General features: G+C 39.5%; 3 protein-coding genes across 5 annotated transcripts in view; all 3 read left to right on the top strand.

Moving 5' to 3' along the window:
- Positions 1–10,508, top strand: part of LOC122664130 (probable metal-nicotianamine transporter YSL7) — a 26,174-nt gene extending 15,666 nt beyond the window's left edge. The window contains exons 2-7 of one of the 2 annotated variants that reach the window (XM_043859832.1): positions 3,635–4,007; positions 6,924–7,087; positions 7,164–7,261; positions 7,353–7,487; positions 8,664–8,853; positions 9,276–10,508. In XM_043859832.1, coding sequence (XP_043715767.1) covers positions 3,635–4,007; positions 6,924–7,087; positions 7,164–7,261; positions 7,353–7,487; positions 8,664–8,853; positions 9,276–10,379 — 2,064 coding nt within the window. In that variant the 3' untranslated portion in view covers positions 10,380–10,508. Of the gene's footprint in view, positions 1–3,610; positions 4,008–6,923; positions 7,088–7,163; positions 7,262–7,352; positions 7,488–8,663; positions 8,854–9,275 lie in introns of those variants that run through there. The other variant, XM_043859831.1, reaches the window with a different exon arrangement.
- Positions 8,553–20,187, top strand: LOC122664131 (probable metal-nicotianamine transporter YSL7). Of its 2 annotated transcripts, XM_043859833.1 has the most exons (6): positions 15,010–15,420; positions 17,482–17,645; positions 17,720–17,817; positions 17,907–18,041; positions 18,410–18,599; positions 18,989–20,187. In XM_043859833.1, exons 1-6 carry the CDS (start codon positions 15,054–15,056, stop codon positions 20,090–20,092), a joined length of 2,058 nt encoding a protein of 685 aa, XP_043715768.1. In that variant the 5' UTR covers positions 15,010–15,053; the 3' UTR covers positions 20,093–20,187. The 2 variants fall into 2 exon arrangements, with proteins under 2 accessions (XP_043715769.1, XP_043715768.1); XM_043859834.1 differs by lacking the exons at positions 15,010–15,420; positions 17,482–17,645; positions 17,720–17,817; positions 17,907–18,041 and adding an exon at positions 8,553–8,663.
- Positions 12,521–14,143, top strand: LOC122664134 (cytochrome P450 71B34-like). Its single transcript, XM_043859836.1, has 2 exons — positions 12,521–13,417; positions 13,497–14,143. Exons 1-2 carry the CDS (start codon positions 12,521–12,523, stop codon positions 14,100–14,102), a joined length of 1,503 nt encoding a protein of 500 aa, XP_043715771.1. The 3' UTR covers positions 14,103–14,143.

Below are 20,187 nucleotides of genomic sequence, written 5' to 3'. Positions count from 1 at the left end.
GGCCTAAGGTTCACTAAAGGGTTATTAAGATAAGCTTATTTAAGTGGTTCAAATATTTGCCACATGGCATAATAGATGTGGCTCAAAATTTGTGGACTTGTAAACCCCATGGTCTCCGTGGATATTTCAAGTTTAAGCTCAAATGGTAAAGTAAAACTTGGAAAATCTACAAACTACTGCATGAAAATAAAATGGTGTGCATACACAGATATTTTTAAAAGAAAATTTTTTTGGTAAAAGATATTTAAAAAATTGAAGGGTCAATCTAATAGGGATTGGGTTTGATCGGTCAATCCATTTATTGTATATTCATGTTTTGATATTAGATAATAGATCTCGGACTTCTCGACACAACGGCTAAGGTTGCTCTATTACGACCTAGTGATTAGAGATTCAAATCCAGAAACAGCCTCCACGAAGTATATTATGATCCTCCTCCAACCCTGTGGGGAAGGGAGCCTCAAGCAGTCGATAGGCCCTTTTTTTCCATATGTTTTTTCTTTCCCATATTGACACAAGACCTTAATGATATGACCCTTTCCCAATGTCATAGTCTTAAAAGCCAAAAAACAGTCCAAAATCAAAAGAGAAATAATACATTAATCATTTTCACTTCGAATGAAAAAGAATCTTTGGGGACTTGTGGGGTTTTCCTACCCCATCGAATTCTACAGGGCAAAAAGTCTTGGAAGAAATAGTGAGAACATATTACAGGACTTTCCGAGAAGAGAGTTCTTTGATACATTATTACGGAGAAAGGTTTCGTGCACGGAAATAGGGGGTCATTTCGGTATTTCCATGGAATCATTGGTCCCCATCCAATGGTTCGTGTGTGACAATACACTATGAACGGGCAATGCATTGAGACCTTTTATCTATTATTATTATTATCTTTAGGGAAAAAGACAACCCAGATCCTCTATGGCCTAGGTACCCGTAGCGGCCTGTGTGGCCCAGACTGGGCCGTGCTCGCAATGATCGCTTTACCCCTGTTCGGGCAAGGCGTTTGGGCAGGGGTAAGGTGATCTTTATGCGCACAGCACATTCTGCACCACTCAAGCCGCTACGGGCAACGCACCGTAGAGGATCTGGATCTAGAAAAAAAATGCTATTCCTATGCCTAGACACAGGGCTGCATAAAATTATCGTTTACCCTCCAATGAATTAAAATATTTCATTCAATTGAATGCTCCTACACACTCGTATTGGTCCTCACACTGGTGCAAATGCTTCACAAGAAAATAGTGATCTCTTTTCCCTTATTTTTATTATTTTTTGAAGAAATGTTCTATGTAGAGAATGTAGCCCCTACACGGACTTGGATCCTCTACAATACCGGTGGGGCGGCAATGTGGCAGTGCGCATCCTACAGCACAACAGAGCTCACGTGGCACACATGACAAACATGGCCTTTGCTATGCCATCGGATGTGCATTGCCGCCCGCCGGTATTGTAGAGAATTTTTATTTAAGATCTTGGGAATTGGGAGGTAAAAGCTTATCATGGACCAGTTCAGTTTAATAAAGTCAGTCCACTAGAGCTGAATTGAAGTCAAAGTTGGGTTGGAGGAAATTCAGATTAATTGTTATCATATCCAAATGTCTATTGGGGTTAACTGGGTAAAGTCCTAATCAACTGTGGCTGAGACATATGGTAGCTAAAGTAGGTTACCTCATTGTTAGCCCTCGTTTCTCTCTCTCTTGTAAGGGTGGTTACGGTTACCCTAAAAAAAAAAACAGTCAGGTTGGTTACCATGTCAATGTATCAAATCACACGACAAGAAATACAGAAATGGTAAACCTCAAGGAGCAAGATAAGAGACGAGGCCTAAGAGTTCCTGAGTTTGATTCCGTCTCTTTTCTTGGAGCTACCCGTCAGAGAGGATACTCTCTAGTGAACGTGGGGTCCTTGTATCTCTCGATTCATGCCTCAACACATGGTTTTATTGGTTTCCTATTCTGACATAGGGGCCATGTAGCTTGGTAGCGATCCTCTTCTCGTACATTTTATACACTATTATAGAGGAGAGTTTCGTTTTCTCATTTTCCTTCCCTTAAATTTTCATTTACTGTGTTCATAAAATTTTTCCTTATCTATGGTATAGAGTTTTCTTTGGAGAATTGATTGTCATAATTACTCCTCTTTCTATATTATAAAGTCCGAAAATGCCTTTATATTTCTTAAGAGATCCAATAGTCGTAAAGGTTATGGGTGAAGAGAATTTTGGCTCATCATGGGTGAAGGAAAACTTGATCATAAATTTTTTGAAAGGAGCAATCTATCATTAGTTGCATCCCATGAATTTTCTTTTAATTTAATGATAATGACAATTCTAAAATCTATATAGCCCCTCTCTCAGTAGTTATAGATTCTCCCTCTCCCCGGTAGTGGTAGATTCTCTTATAGTTGGTAGTTAAAATCCCATTGGACAGATAAGTAGGATAGGAGGAAAAAATCTCAAATTGATTGATCAATCATTAATTAGAAAGAAAAAAAAACTTTCCAAATTATTACCTCTTTCTCTTTCTCTTTCTCTTGATTTTTACGATTTTAGACCATATTTCCTTTCACAAAGTCTTTCACTATAGGCATTGGTTGTCAAATGACCAAGGGGAGGGTAGGTTCAATTTCATCAATAAGGATACGAATGTAATGATAATCTTTGAATAAAGTATCTATAATGCATTTTGAAACTCAACTCTTTTCTATTTTTCTCGTTTTAGAATGCGTTTTAGATCTAGAATCTATTATGAGAATACATAGCAAAGTTTAGAGTTAATAAAAAATTTAAACAAAATTTCAAATGAATTAATTTGGAAATAAGAAACCAAGGTCACGGAGTTGAGGTCAATGCTCGAAACAAACGATCCACCTCTTTGGAATCACTCCACACTTCTTTGAGTCCCAGATTTAATAGAGGCATTTTTTTTTGTGGTTGCAGCCTTGCAGGTCTTGCACCTCTACCTTAAATTACTTAAAAGACCAGAGATCCTATGCAGATGCATTAATTGGGTACCAGATTACTAACCCATCACCAATGTGGATTCATTAAATCCCTTCCAGTGACAAGTCTTCCATCCATTACTGATCACATCCTACACACTCCACAGTTCATACCGCCGCCCATATGACCTTTCTCCCTTATTAAAATCTTCTACAGTATCGGCGGGGTGGCAGAAGCCATGTGTGCCACATATGCCACGTGGCCTCTGCTGTGCCGTCAGATGTGCACTACCGCACCGCTGCTCCTGCAGAGAATCCTGATCCCCTTTCTCCCTTAACTTTTTCTAATCTCCAGTGTGTAGGCTTTGTCCACTCGTGATCAAATTAAGAACTTTCACTCAGTGGGTTCCACTATACAATGGCCACAGGTTCAGAATCTAAGTCAGACCACATATCAAGCTGCAACTGACTTGCAATTTGAAAGAAAATTATACAAAAAAACAAATAAGATCTTTGGATTTTTCCACATTTTGCTTCAAAACATCAACATCATTTCTTCTGCTACAAAGTCTCTCAAGCTTCCAGTTTTAAAGTGAATTATAGTGTGAGGGCAGCTCAGAGCCTCAGAAATTATTATTGCAGAAACCAAATAGGTACATCAAGATCCAGAATTCCATCGATGGAAAACATGGAGAATCAACAAGAAGAACAGCAGCAGCAGCAGAAGAAGAATAATAATAATGTTATGGAAATAGAGACCCTTTCAATCGAACGGATCTTCGATAGCAAGGAGGTTCCATCATGGCAGGAGCAATTAACCTTCAGGGCCTTTATGGTTAGCTTCCTTCTGAGTGTTCTGTTCTGCTTCATCGTTATGAAGCTTAACCTCACCGCTGGGATCATACCTTCCCTAAACGTCTCTGCTGGGCTTCTTGGGTTCTTTTTCGTCAAGACATGGACCAAATTCTTGCAGAAATCTGGGTTGCTCAAGCAAGCTTTTACCAGGCAAGAGAATACCGTCATCCAGACTTGCGTCGTTGCTTCCTCTGGCATCGCCTTTAGCGGTAAGTCCTCAAAACCACCACCACCTCTATATGTTAAGGATTGTTCCATTGATGAATGATACGGATGCTGGATCTGATTTTGAATCCAATTTAATAAACGAGAGTTTTTGGGATGGATTGCTCAACCGTTCCAGAATCAAAGAATTCTGGGTTTAGTAATCAGTATCGGCCAGAAGCGATACCAATCTGGATCGGACAGATTTACCCTGTTTTCTTTGAAAATTTGAAATTTTTTTTTTTTTTTTACAAATTTATCCTTGTCCATATCAATCTACCGATACAGGATCGGTCAAGAATATCGGTATGAATTGACCGAATCAATACCAATTCCTCAAACCATGCGAAGACCCGATTAAATTGCATATATTAATTAGCCTAAGGGAAAAGGTTGGATATGGTATGTATCTGTCTCTCTCGTTCCCTTTGAAGGGGGTAATGAAGTCATTTCAAAGGGGGAAGAGAAAGATAGAAACATAAGGTGTTAGCATACTCATCCCTGAGCCTAATTATAAGGATTATGTAGTTTATGAACTAGAAGATGTGTATTGGAATTTGAGACATATTTTCATTTTTTTTTTCTCATTAAAAACATATTTGTATAGTTAGGAATGGAGATCTCTTAAGTAAGTATTTGGTGTGTATACTTATATTTTGATTATGGGCAAAATATTGATGTTTGGTCGTGCAGCCCTTGCAGTAATGGGGGGCAGTGAGAGCATGCATAGGGACATCAACACGGATGAGAGTTTTGATTTTAAGAGAGACAGGGTAATAATTTCGGACACTCCTGTGTCTAGGTGCTGGAGCCACGTCAATAAGTAGCATGAAACCTGTGACCAAGTTAGGAATTGAACTATCACATTAATAAACAGATTGGATCCTAAAGGGGCCATGCTAGCACTGGTTTAGGGACCACGCAGCTTAATAGGGTATGTCACTCCCTTTGTTTTAGACTTTTAGGCAAAAAATTACCTTCACGGTAAGTAAAACGAATCTCACTATTGGGATGCCATAATTATCTATTTCCCTATATACAATTGTTTGAACTATCATCCCCATCATGGTTTGAGGTATCGGATCGGATCGGCTGATATTGGTCTGATCGGATCGGTATCGGTCGAGGTCGATCCCAAGATTTGACCGATACAATAAGGTTTGACTGGATCGTTGATTGGATCGCCCAACTCGGTTGGATCGGTCGATCCGATCTGATCCTTGACCGATCCAACTAATTATTTTTTTTATTTTTTCAAAGTTTTTTTTAGTTTTTTATATTATCTTGACCGATACCGATCGACACTGACCGATACCAACCGATTTTGACCTATTCGATCTAGATAATATCGGCCGATCTGATCCCGAGATCACAACACCCACCAACTCTGGCCGATACATGACCCGATCCAAAAAAAAAAAAAACAAAAAAGGAATTTGGGGGGTTTTCTGACCGATTCTAACCGATTTGTACCGATCTAGAAAGGTTTCTGCCATGACTAATCTTGAGTCCGATACCTGGATTTTGAACCTTGATCCCCATTGTTCGAAGAGTCTCATGTGAGTGCCTCCCCTTGATCGACAAAAGGAGAGCACATCAGTCACGACACGTTTCGATAGTTCCTCAATAGGAAGGTGGGGAGCAGAGACAATCGTGATAAAGAGGAGTTGTTGGTGCCTAAGAGCTCAATGATGCTTTTTCCTTTTTAGGGGATATTTATTAGGGAAAAGAAGGTTGCTTGGTCACACCCCCTATGATGCGTGGTGAAGAAATGACCATCCCAATCCCCATATTGTATGTTTTTATATACCATCCCATTGGTCCCCACACTAACACAGGGGCTACGTGACCATATAACATTCTCCCTCCTTTGTAACCGTCTGGATCGAAGCAGAATCTTCTTACTCGTCAGAAAATTTCTTCTACATTGTCTTCGTAGAAACTGACAAATTTGAAAATCATTTAAGAGATTCCCCAATCGTGACAAATTTGAAAATCATTTAAGAGATTCCCCCAATCGTGCAAGAAATCTTTGGTCATTTTTTTTTGGGGTGGGAGGGAGCAATATATGATTCTTTTGGTGTGGGTGGGGGGGAGGGGCAATATATGATTCTTGACTTTGAAAAGTAATCTTGTTTGGAAAGAAAACCATCCAATAAAAGGGGGCCCACTTGGATGGGCTAGTCCAGTTAGTTCCAACAAATTTCCTTGCGCTTGTGCGTGCCTTGTGGTGTGGGTGACTCAAATTCGAGAATTTCTAAAGGATCGTTTTCCTTCTGGAAGTTGGGCCAAAGCTCCATATTGTTTGATCCATATCGATGCACCAATACGGGATCGCTCTAGAAGCAATATCGCCATCTGTCAATTCTGATACGAATTGTCCGATTCAGGAGATTTGATACTGATTCCTCAAATCATGATAGTGACAGTACTGGCAGAACTTAACAGGTCTAACTCAGGCAGGTTTTGGTCTAGACCAACCCGACCCCGTCCAGAAAAGCACGTACAGGATGACAGATGAGCTAAACCAATTCATTGCGTAATTATTTTGTTCTAAAACTGGGTTAGGCCTGTTTAATCTGAGCCCAATCTAGCCCAAGATTGGCAAGTTTTACTATTGCAAGGTGGAGTTTCCATAGGTGTCACATGTTAATTTTGGTGGACAAATCACCATAGGACTGATTTTTTTCAGGATTTGTTTTTCTTGTTTCTCGGACTACTCTTACTGAACTAACTTTTCTAAACTTTATAACGATAATTGTAGATGTCAGATCAGTTAGAAATTTTAAGACTAATTATAGATGATGATCTGAAAAACATGTCCACCAAATTGTGGGCCCTTGTTGAAGTGCGACATAATGGTAACTGAAGGTGTGATGATGGAACTATGCTTGCTTGTTTTTGTTGTTTGATCAAAACAGGAGGTTTTGGGAATTACCTATTTGGAATGAGTGAAGCTATTGCTAAACAATCATCAGATGCTAACGAAGCACAAAACATTAAGAATCCATCTCTGGGATGGATGATTGGATTTCTCTTTGTTGTTAGCTTTCTTGGGCTCTTCTCTGTGGTTCCTCTTCGAAAGGTAATTTCTGGGAACTTATCACTCAGTTCATGTGAATAAAAAAGGTTAATATGGTTTCCTTAATGTTTTCTTTCAGATTATGATCATAGACTTTAAACTGATCTATCCAAGTGGTACTGCAACTGCACATCTTATCAACAGCTTCCACACTCCACAAGGAGCAAAATTAGCCAAGTAAGACTCTGCTTCTTGCAAACATGTTAAAATAAGCCATGGGAAGTTTAGTTTCTTATTAATTTTCTGTTCAACTCTTTTCCATTTCCAGGAAGCAAGTCAAGGCATTAGGCAAGTTCTTCTCATTCAGTTTCTTGTGGGCATTCTTCCAATGGTTCTTCACTGCAGGGGATAATTGTGGATTCATAGACTTCCCTACATTCGGTCTCAAAGCATTTGATAACAAGTAATATAATGTTCTACAGTTCAAACAGGATGATATGTTTTGTTTCAAGTTAAGACAGATATGATACTCTTGAGGGGATTAGTGATTTCTTGGTACAGGAAAACAGTAAACTCTCTAGAGTATCATATATTCAACTTTTTAATAGTTCTCACTTCAGCCACATGGACTGGTGAGATGGTCATTTAGACTACCTGACCTGTTGGACAAACTATTGAATAGCCAAGACACAGGACAGAATCACAGTGAGTAAAAGTTAAGTAGAAACAAACCAGAATATGATTCAATCAAAACTGAACATCCAACACTTGGATGGGGCTGAATATTAGATAGAACAATTCCTAGAACCTGAAGATCATATGCTCCAAAGATCAGTTTGATCCAATGGTTGGATTAGTCAAACTTAATGATGAACAGAATTAGTGACTAGAAAAAACAGAATTTGGAAACTGAAATGAAACAGGGATAACTCACAAACCGGAGGTCAGATGGAACTCAAGTTCTGGTTCAAGAAAGATCCTATAGAGTAGAATAACTTCTCAAAGTTTGGGCTCTATCTGATGGTTGGATTGAAAGAAACACTATAACAAAATTTCAGTTAGAATATGTTAGAAATCAGAAATCATAGGAAGGAAAACAGGGTAGAGTCCTGCAGAAAAAATGATTAACAAATATATTATTGATAAAAGAAAAAGACATAAAAGGGATGAAAGATTACCCAAGGATGGTCACAATAGAAGAAGGGATGGTTGTGAAAATTGACAGAACAGTGTGGTAGAAGAAGAAAGATAAAGAGAGAAGATGAGAGAAGGTAGGGGGAATATGATTTGAAATCACCAAGAAGCCTAGGTCAGCTTCACCACCAACCAGCTTAGGTTTCACCACCTAGGAGCCTGCAACTGATTCACCACAGCATCCATAACTCACAATATAGCAATTTTTGAACAACCAAAATTGTGGGCAGCTTCCCTTCTTCTTTAATTATAAAGTCCAATCTCCCAATACAAGGAATAGTAACCCTACCATGAGTGGGATTACTTTGTTGCTAAGCCATTAAGGATCTTCTAGAAAAAGATCCAATGCTACAGCAATAAAATAGAAACTTTCTAAAATAAGAGGGAGACACTTATATACTTCAATGTTAGACATCTAATTTTCTTTCTTGCTGTGATAAAACAGGTTTTACTTCGATTTTTCTGCTACATATGTTGGAGTTGGGATGATCTGTCCTTACATCATAAACATATCATTGCTAGTTGGAGCGATTCTCTCATGGGGTATCATGTGGCCTCTCATTGAAACTAGAAAGGGTCATTGGTATTCTGCAGATCTTTCTCCTACCAGCCTCCATGGCTTACAAGGTTACAAGGTAAACTGCTTTAGCTAAAATGAGTAAAGTTGGAAATAAGGGAACTAAATCATTCATTACAAACTCCCCAAAACATCTCTAATTTAGAAAGCACAGGGCATACTTGTATTTTTGAATCTTAAACAAAAATAAGCATTGCACAGGGACAGTCATTGTATCTAATAATCACTGTTGAATGACATGGGTTCAATTGATCAAAAAGAACAAAAGCAGGTTGAAGGATTGTGATTGTCCTATAACTCAAACCTGTGAACTGAATGATTATGAAGGCTTGATAACTGAGGAATCAATCCAGATCTTAATAAATCAAGCACCAAAATATAAGCTATTTGAACCTTTTATCATTTGAGCACATGGAGGAACCGAATTGATCTGCCAGAATCTTCTTTATCATTTAACACTTATCTTGTGTTGCACTACAGATTTTCATTGCTATCGCCGTGATCCTGGGAGATGGTCTCTATAACTTTGTGAAGGTCCTCAGTCGAACTCTCTTTGGCTTGTTTCAACAATTTTGTAACAAAAAAACTGGAGATCTCCCCATTTCTGGTTGCTCTGCTCCCGCGAGCCCACAGATATCCTATGATGATCAGCGGCGAACACAACTCTTCCTCAAAGATCAAATTCCAACCTGGGTTGCAATAGGAGGCTATGTTATCATCGCTGTCATCTCCACCATCATACTACCTAACATTTTTCACCAGCTCAAGTGGTACCATGTCGTGATCATCTACATCTTTGCACCAGCCCTAGCCTTCTGTAATGCATATGGCTGTGGGCTCACTGATTGGTCCCTAGCCTCAACATACGGGAAGCTTTCCATCTTTATCATTGGTGCATGGGTAGGAGCCTCTAATGGTGGAGTTCTCGCTGGCCTGGCAGCATGTGGGGTCATGATGAACATTGTCTCCACAGCCTCTGATCTCATGCAGGATTTCAAGACTGGGTACCTAACTTTAGCTTCACCTCGTTCCATGTTTGTGAGCCAAGTTATTGGGACTGCAATGGGTTGTGTTATCTCCCCTTGTGTTTTTTGGCTCTTCTACAAGGCTTTCCCCGATCTTGGTGTCCCAGGGTCTGAATACCCCGCCCCTTTTTCTCTTGTCTACCGTAACATGGCAATATTGGGGGTCGAGGGATTCTCAACTCTACCAAAACACTGCCTTCAACTTTGCTACACCTTTTTTGCTGCAGCCATTCTTGTGAACTCGATCAGAGATGCTGCAGGAAAGAAATGGTCAAAATATATTCCACTCCCAATGGCCATGGCTATACCATTCTACCTCGGAGGCTACTTTGCAATTGACATGTGTGTTGGGAGCTTTATACTATTTGTTTGGCAAAAAATTAACAAAGCCAAAGCAGAAGCATTTGGGCCTGCAGTAGCTTCTGGTTTGATTTGTGGGGATGGGATATGGACTTTGCCCAGCTCAATACTTGCTTTGGCTGGGGTGCAACCACCTATCTGCATGAAGTTTCTCACAAGGAAAACAAATGCCAGGATCGATAAATTGTTGGGCTCTTAAGCCAAGCCTCAGATTAACTGTATTCAAGCTATATAAATATGCATGTAAGTTTCAAACTCTGTATTCATAAAGGTAAACAGTCAAGTTTCCTGTACATCAAACATGATCAATGATAGATATTGCAGCATATAATAAGTTAGATAGTTTTGTAGGTGCAGGTTATCTCCCACACCGAAACCACTAACATATTCCCCATTTCAATCCAACTATAACCACTCTCTTTCCTCAAACCTTTTCTATACATCAGCCCTCTTACTCTCCGCATCTCCTCTCATGAGTCTCATCTTCCCTTAGCAGCATACATGTTAGCCAAGAGAACACGAATAAAATCTGATTTCGGCTCCAATTTAAAGAGCTCCTCCACAGCCTTTATTCTAAATACCTGCTAGCTCTGCACCCATTTAGCCTCATTTACATAGCCGGCCCATGCTTGTGCAATGCATTTCCCCTGCCTCAATCCCATATTTTGTTCACATTGACTGGAAATGCAGATTCCCTCTGCAACAGGGCTCTATCAGCTAAATGCTTATAAGACTGCACCAAAGGTCATTGAATTTGGTTCCCATACTTTCCTTCCTCATTTGATCAAATGTTTCCAATGCCTTTGCCACCTGTCCATCTGCGGGTTGAATCATCAAAGGTGAAGGGTGCGCGGCTGGCCAAAAGCAGTAGCATGTGTGCATGACCAAGGGCAGGGTATTACTGCTACCAGAGCCAGTAGTGAGAGACAGGACTAAGCTTGCTGCTAGCCGGGCCTTGGCTTTTGGCCTGGCTGCGGCCTTCGCGTTCACAGAATAATATATTTTTTGTTGTAATCATAAAGATAGCAATAAACAAACAATGACATATGATTCAAAGAGCACAACAGGTACAACCTTTGGCTTTGATACCAACTGTAGGTGTTCATTATAAACTAAACATCAACATAAGTTCTTGCCTGTTAACATCTTGAATCACTAAAACATACAAGACTAACATTTGTGTGCCCAAACTCCAATGTTGGTTAACGATAAAAAATAAAAAAAAACTAAATAGTTTCTCTCTCTTCCTCCCCTTTAATGTGTCTTAGCAGTAGGAGCTATAAATCATATAATGTGTGGGATAGAGAAATAAATCACAATTTCTGATTATAGTTTCCCTTTCAATTAGTTAACTATTCATTGAATGGGTATCAATTATAATTAGAATCATCAATAGAATCCAAGTTACCAAAAAACAAAATAAATCAATGGGATAGTGGTGGATTTAGTCATGTGGGCCACACTAAGTGGATAAAATATCTGTGTAAACAATATTATTTTGGATAGAATCACTACAAAATATGTTATTAATTTCCATACTCCATTTTGAAGTAGCTGAACATTCTGATTTTGTCATTTTTGTTCTAGAGTTCTTTACTTGTAAGAAGGCATGATTTTAACTTAAATATTTGGAGGGGAAAAAAAAAAGACTAAAATTTTGAGTTGGATAGTATACTTTTAGTTGACTTTTTTGATCCATTATATACCAACTCTTTTTCTTTTCGATAGTAGATATGGGATTAAGAAATAAAAAATTACAGAATTATTCATGATTTGAATGGTAAGCTCATACATCATGCCCCCAAATCCATGAACATCTAGTAGCAGTCTAGGGTCCAGAACCATTGGAACTGCGATTTTATGTCAATATTTACACATTTAATGAATCATGCATGCACCTATTGTTCATTTTTCTTAACAGAGTGGGATTAAGTAAGAACAATGATGAAATTAATTATGACCCTCCCCAGACCCCGCAGTGGCGGGAGCCTCGTGCACTGGGTACACCCTTTAAATGATGAAATTCTATACAATGAAGTGGTTGCCCATGCTCCATTCAACCCTGATAATCTAATGAATCATGCCTCTGTCACCATGAACATATAGATATATATATATGCCTCCTCTGAGGTGGGAAGGACAGAAAGGGACAGCCTTCTATATATGCAGTTGACTTGTGCACTATGGCACTTAATTAAATCAATCTCACTAGTTGCATAGCAGTTTCTCAGATTTTTTTTAAGGAGGCAAAAGCTATGCTATTTAAGGGGTGGCTTGCTGGCTTTGAATTAAGCAACTTATAGCAATCATACATAGAAATTGAAACACCACCACATTATGATGATTCCTATTTCCACCATGCCACTATGGCTTCTCCCCCTTCTAGTTCTCCTTCCATTGATTCTCATTCTAAAGAGCAAACAAGTGAAGAGAACAAACCTTCCTCCTGGCCCTCCTAAGCTTCCCATCATAGGTAACTTGCACCAACTTGGTGAGCTGCCTCACCGCTCTCTACAGCAACTCTCTAAGGAATATGGTCCAATTATGCATTTGGAACTTGGGTTCATGCCTACAGTAGTTGTCTCATCTGCTGAAATGGCAAGTGAGATCATGAAGTCTCATGATCTTGATTGTTGCAGTAGGCCTGATTTGATGGGCCCTAGGAAGCTCTCATACAACTTCTTAGACATTACTTTTGCACCTTACAATGAGTACTGGAGGGAGATGAGGAAGGTTGCTGTTCTAGAGCTTTTCAGTGTGAAGAGGGTTCAATCTTTTCATTTGATTAAAGAAGAGCTAGTTGCTTCAATGATTAGCTCAATTTCGAAATCTTCTTTATCATCAACTCCTATTAATCTGAGTGAGATGCTCTTTACCCTTACTGATGATATAACTTGTAAGATTGCTTTTGGTAAGAGTTACAAGGGGAGAGAATTTGATAATGGGAGGTTTGGAAAAGCTATTAATGAAGCCATAGCTATCTTGGGTACCTTCTCTGGCACCGATTTTTTCCCTTATGTAGGGTGGATCATGGACAAGTTCACTGGACTCGATGGAAGGCGTGAGAAGTGCTTCCTTGAATTTGATAAATTCTACCAAAATGTGATTGATGAACATGTCAACAGTGAGAGAGCTGAATCAGAGCATGAAGACATTGTTGATGTCTTGCTCAAAGTAGGAAGGGATCATAAAGTTGCAGGTTCTCTCACCCATGATCATATCAAATCAATCCTCATGGTAAGCCACCTATCTCCAATTCTTATCCATTTTTTTTAATGAAATGGTCTTAACACTTTTTTTTTATATTTGTTTTCAGGATTTATTTTTAGCTGGAGTAGACACTAGTGCTGCTACAGTAGAGTGGGCAATGGCAGAGCTTGTTAAGAAGCCAGAAGTGATGAAGAAAGTACAAGATGAGATTAGAAGCACTGTGGGAAAGAAAGAAATGATTGTTGAAGCAGACATTGATCAGCTTAAATTCCTTAAATTGGTGGTAAAAGAGACTCTAAGATTGCATGCTCCAGGCCCTCTATTGCTCCCAAGAGAAGCCATGAACCAATTTACCATTAACGAATATAACATTTACCCCAAAACAAGGATCCAAGTGAATGCTTGGGCAATAGGGAGAGATCCAAAATATTGGGTGAACCCAGAAGATTTCAATCCAGAGAGGTTCATGAATAGCTCAATTGATTTTAAGGGAGCACATTTTATGTTCTTGCCTTTTGGAGCAGGTCGAAGAATGTGTCCTGGTATGCACTTTGGTCTTTCAACAGTTGAGCTAACACTCGCAAATCTTCTGTATTCCTTTGACTGGGGACTTTCTGATGGGATGAAGAAGGAAGATATAGAAATGGATGAGCAAGCAGGTCTTGTTGTTCATAAGAAAGCTCCTCTTTACCTTATGCCTATTAAAAATTAATTTGATGGCATGGCCCCTTGAGAGGAATCCTATTTGCATTATTTGAAGTAATAATCATTACCCTACCACCATCTTTGTTGTATACCTACTCTCGTTGTTGCTCCTTTGTTGTGTATAAAAGAGCGTCCCAGTGCACGAGGCTCTCGCTACTACAGGGTCTGAGTGGGGCAAACATATGCAGCCTTACCCGCAAGAGAGGCTGTTTCCAAGGCTCTTTCGTTGTGTATCTAGCTTACAAATTAGTAAATAAACAAAAAAAAAACATTTGCCTTTTCTTTGGAGTCTTTTTTTGGGGGTTGTGAGGTGGGGATATTATTTACCTTGGATCAAAATGCATACACATACATCGAAAGCAAGAGCAGAAAGACATGATGATGTGCCGGTTGTGTAGCATAGGCTAACCCCTCCCTATGTTGGGTACCAAGTGCATGAGGCTCCTGCCACTGCAGAGTCTGGCAAGGGTCATTATGTATGCAGTCTTACACCTGTTTTGCAGAAAGGCAATTTCCAAAGACTCGAACCCATGACTACTTGGTCATAATGGAGCAACCTGACCGTTGCACCAAGGTCCACCCTCAAACAAACAGAGATGGACCGAGTTTTTTCTTCCCCACTCTTGAAGATATTTTCTGATTTCTGTCTTTATGCCATACTCTAGGGGCAGACAAGGACTTCATCCAAATCTGATTCCGAGAAACTTTCTCCAAAACAAAACAAGATCTTCCTTGATTCTTCCGCATTTAGCCAAATTATTGACTTCAATTCTACTTCCAAGTCTCAACCTTGCAATTTTCAGAGAGAACGAGTATTGGGCAGCTCACAGCCTCAGAAATTACTGCAGAAACCACCAAGGTATCAAGTTATATAAACGAGGATCACACTAGTTAAAAATATCCCCAAAACCCATTCCAGAGATCCAAAGCTTCAAAACCCAGATCCACAATTCTATCGATGGAAAGGATCGAGAACCAACAAGAGCATCGGAAGAGGAATAATGTGGAGGAAATAGAGACCATTTCAACCGAACGGATATTCGATACCAAGGCGGCTCCGCAATGGAAGAAGCAGCTGACCTTCAGGGCTTTCATGGTGAGCTTCGTTCTAAGTGTTCTGTTGAGCTTCATCGTCATGAAGCTCAACCTCACCACTGGGATCATACCTTCTCTCAACGTCTCTGCTGGACTTCTTGGGTTCTTCTTCGTCAAGACATGGACCAAGCTCTTACAGAAATCTGGGTTGCTCAAGCAGGATTTTACCAGGCAAGAGAATACTGTCATTCAGACTTGTGTCGTTGCTTCCTCCGGCATTGCCTTTAGCGGTAAGTCCTCAACACCAAGGGTTCAAAACTCTTGTTTTTTTGGGGTAAGAAACAGTTTAATTAAAAGCCTTAAACTCTCAAAAACACAATACAATACAAAAAGAGATAGAATAGATGTTAAAAAAAGGGTGTACCCACTCTGCACAAAGCTCTTGCCACTCTAAGATTTTAGAGGATTATAATGTACATAACTTTACTCTCCTACTGTTTTATCAAAAAAAAAAGTTTTACTTTTACTTCACAGAGAGACTTTTTCAACCCATGATCACACTTGATCACAATGGAGCAACCTTACCATTGCACTAAGGCCCGCCCTCGAGCAGAGAGAATAAATTTGTGAAGTGAAAAAGAGAGAAAACTTCTTTTGCTAGTTCAATCTCATCTCATTTCCTCTTATGCTTATTTATGGGTTTTAATGATATATATCCATGTTTCATTCAAGATCTAAGTGGTGGTATCCTATCATTTCCTCTAATGCTTATTTATGGGTTTTAATGATATATATCCATGTTTCAGTCAAGATCTAAGTGGTGGTATCCTATTGTGCAAATCTATTTAGTCATCCCTATTGGATTTGATCTTTATTCGCTATTTAAAAAATAATAATAATTGCAAATAAAAACTTAAGAAACTCGTAAGGAACAGGACGTAATTTTGTTGCTACACTTGCAATAGGTAGTGTAGTAGCACAATTTTTTGCTACGCTCTGTTTGTTTCTGTGTAAAATTTTCCAGAGAAAATTTTACGAGGCAAATTTTACTTTCTAAATGTAAAATTGTACATGTATTTTATTTTTTTTTTGGTAAAGTAAAATTGTACATGTTGATATTTTTTTCTAATGTTTGTTTCCATAAAAAAACAAACATTGGAACACTATTCAATATTTGAAATGAAAATTTTACGACGAAACAAACGGAGCCTCGAACAAAGATAATTGCAAAATAAAGAGAACTTTGAGTAAAATAACATTTAAATTTCAATAAATAGTTTCACTATGATTTATTTCTCCCACTCGACAATTCACATAATGGATCTGTGACCATAAAAAAGCTTAGGGCTTTAGAGAGATCTTGTTGCATGGTCAATTGAAATTATATGATTGAAATGGACCATAAAACTCACAAAGCCAAATTTTCAAAATCTAATAAAAATGCCACAAGAAAATTTGTATAAAATTAAAAAGAAATATTATAATATATTTGATATTTTTTTGGAATTATTTTAAAAATTAAATGGTGCATGATCTTTCATCAAATGGACCCACACACATCTCTACAAATGGCATATTGTGAAAGGGTTAGAAGTAAGGTTTATTGAACTATACAGATCTATTATGGGTAAGACTTGCGAGGCACATTATTTCATGAATCATTCTTTTGTTTTAGAGAGAAGTGTATGATCCACATTTGGTGGATCAGTCAAGCTGCCTTCTGCCTTCTTGGCCCAACCCAATGCCTTAGAAGCATGAGATATTGATTGAGGTTCGGTAGACCAGTTGACCCAGGAGCTGGGTGGGTAGGAGCTGGGTGGGTAGGCCTGAAACGGTTCAGCTCACTTTTCAATCCTGGGCCTGTGTACATGTCCAATTCCAACAAGGTCTACAATGAGAGTAGTGGCAAACTGACAGAACTAAAAAGGTCTAACCAAGGCTGGTTTTGGTCCAGGCCAACCAGACCTGAAGTACCCACAGGATGACATATGGCTAATTAGATGATGATGTGGAGAACTTATCCAAACTGCCACAATGGCAGAAATTTATTGTGTGACGATGGGATGTTTAGCAATTTGGATCGTCTACGGCGCAGCTGCCCGTCCTGCCTGTGCTGCCTAGACACAGGGCCACGCGCAAAGACTGCCTTACCCCTGTTCGAGTGCCTTGCCCGAGCGGGGGTAAGGCGGTCTTTGCACGTGGCCCTATATCTGAGCAGCACAGGTAGGATGGGCAGCTGCGCCGTAGACGATCTGCATCTGATGTTTAGTACTATTGTGTTGGAACCCCACTCCCTAAAACATGTACTTCGAAGTTTTCTTACTTGTCTTTTGCTTGCTTGAACAAAACAGGAGGTTTTGGGAGTTACCTCTTTGCAATGAGCGAGGGTATTGCTAAACAATCAACAGAAGCTAACAAGGAACAAAACATTAAGAACCCTTCTCTTGGATGGATGATTGGATTTCTCTTTCTTGTTAGCTTCATTGGGCTCTTCTCTGTGGTTCCACTTCGGAAGGTAATTCTGGGTACTTATCACTCAGTTCATGTAAATAAAAAGGTTTATGTGGTTTCCTTAATGGTTTCTTTCAGATAATGATCATAGACTTTAAACTGGTCTATCCGAGTGGAACTGCTACTGCACATCTCATCAACAGCTTCCACACTCCACAAGGAGCAAAATTAGCTAAGTAAGACTTTGCTTGATACAGACATGTTAAATAAGCCATGCATGCAAGGTTTCTAATCAATTTTTTGTTCAAATCTTTTCCATTTCCAGGAAACAAGTCAAGGCATTGGGCAAGTTCTTCTCATTCAGTTTCTTGTCGGCATTCTTCCAATGGTTCTTCACTGCAGGGGATAATTGTGGATTCTCTAACTTCCCTACATTCGGTATCAAAGCATTTGAGAAAAGGTAATATAATGTTTTCTAGTTCAAGTAGGATGATTTGTTTGGTTTTAAGTTTAGACAAATATGATACTCTTTGAGTGACTTAGAGATTTCCGCCATCTGATGCTGATTACATTGTGGTACAGGCAAAGAATAAACTCTCTAGAGTACCATATATTCAACTTTTAGGTTTTTTTATTAGGAAGTCCCACTTCAGCCACATTGATGACAAGTGGCATGACCATCTAGACCACCTGAGTCCTCATCCATGTCAGCTTTAACATGGAGTTCCTTGGTCATCACCTTTGCATCTGCAATTTGCATGCAAAATGCAAGTTTTCTTATCCTTCAATGTTAGAAATCTAATGTTATTTCTTGCTGTAATAAAACAGGTTTTACTTCGATTTTTCTGCTACATATGTAGGGGTTGGGATGATCTGCCCTTACATCATAAACATATCTTTGCTAGTTGGGGCGATTCTGTCATGGGGTATCATGTGGCCTCTCATTGAAACTAAAAAGGGTCATTGGTATCCTGAAGATCTGAGCTCTGCCAGCCTCCATGGCTTACAAGGTTACAAGGTAAAGTGTTGTTGCTACCCCCATGACATCTCAAATTTAGCAAGTACAAACAAGCGCATGCGGCATTCTTATATTTTGAATCTAAAACAAACAAAAAGGCATTACACAGGGAACAATCATTGTTCCCAATAATCACCTTCAAATGACAGGGTTCATTTGATCCAAAAGAACACTAGCATGCTGAAGGGATGTATTATAATCCTATAACTAAAACCTATGAACTGAATGATCATGAAGGCTTCTTACTTGAGGAACCAATCCAATTCCAAATAGATCAAGTGCCAAAATACAAGCTAATTAAAACCTCTATAATTTGGAACACAGAGGAACTTGATCGATTTGTCAGAATCTTCTTCATCATTTAACACATACCTTGTGTTGCACTACAGATTTTCATTTCAATCGCCATGATCCTGGGAGATGGTCTCTATAACTTTGTGAAGGTCCTCAGTCGAACTCTCTTTGGTTTGTTTCAACAACTCTATGGTAACAAAACTGGAGATCTCCCCATTACCGGTCGCTCTGCTCCTACGAACCAACCTGTCCCCTATGATCATCATCGGCGAACACAACTCTTCCTCAAAGATCAAATACCAACCTGGGTTGCAATAGGAGGCTACGGTACCATAGCTGTCATCTCCATCATCACGCTACCTAACATTTTTCACCAACTCAGATGGTATCATGTCTTGGTCATCTACATATTTGCACCGACCCTAGCCTTCTGTAATGCATATGGCTGTGGACTCACTGATTGGTCCATGGCCTCAACATACGGTAAGCTTGCCATCTTTACCATTGGTGCATGGGCAAGGACCTCTAATGGTGGAGTTCTCGCAGGTCTTGCAGCATGTGGAGTCATGATGAACATTGTCTCCACAGCCTCTGACCTCATGCAGGATTTCAAGACTGGGTACCTAACACTAACTTCACCTCGTTCCATGTTTGTGAGCCAAGTTATTGGGACTGCAATGGGTTGTGCTATCTCCCCTTGTGTTTTTTGGCTCTTCTACAAGGCCTTCCCTGATTTTGGTGTCCCAGGGTCTGAATACCCTGCCCCTTATGCTCTTGTCTACCGTAACATGGCAATATTGGGGGTCGAGGGGTTCTCAACTCTACCAAAGCACTGTCTTCAACTTTGCTACACCTTTTTTGCTGCAGCCATTCTTGTGAACTCGATCAGAGATGCTGTAGGAAAAAAATGGGCAAAATATATTCCTCTCCCAATGGCCATGGCTCTACCATTCTACCTCGGAGGCTACTTTGCGATTGACATGTGTGTTGGGAGTTTTATACTATTTGTGTGGCGAAAGGTTAATAAAGACAAAGCAGAAGCATTTGGGCCTGCAGTAGCTTCCGGTTTGATTTGTGGGGAAGGGATATGGACTTTGCCCAGCTCAATACTTGCATTGGCTGGGGTGCAACCACCCATCTGCATGAAGTTTCTCACAAGGAAAACAAATGCCAGAGTCGATAACTTGCTAGGCTCTTAAGCCGAGCCTCAGTTTAATTATGTTCTAGCCATATGTGAAATATCCATGTATTTTTTAAACACTGCATGTATTTAAAAAATAGTCAAGTTCCATTA

This window comes from Telopea speciosissima, chromosome 6 (assembly GCF_018873765.1).
Source record: "Telopea speciosissima isolate NSW1024214 ecotype Mountain lineage chromosome 6, Tspe_v1, whole genome shotgun sequence".
Taxonomy (NCBI): domain Eukaryota; kingdom Viridiplantae; phylum Streptophyta; class Magnoliopsida; order Proteales; family Proteaceae; genus Telopea; species Telopea speciosissima.
This window is presented reverse-complemented; position numbering and strand designations above follow the sequence as displayed.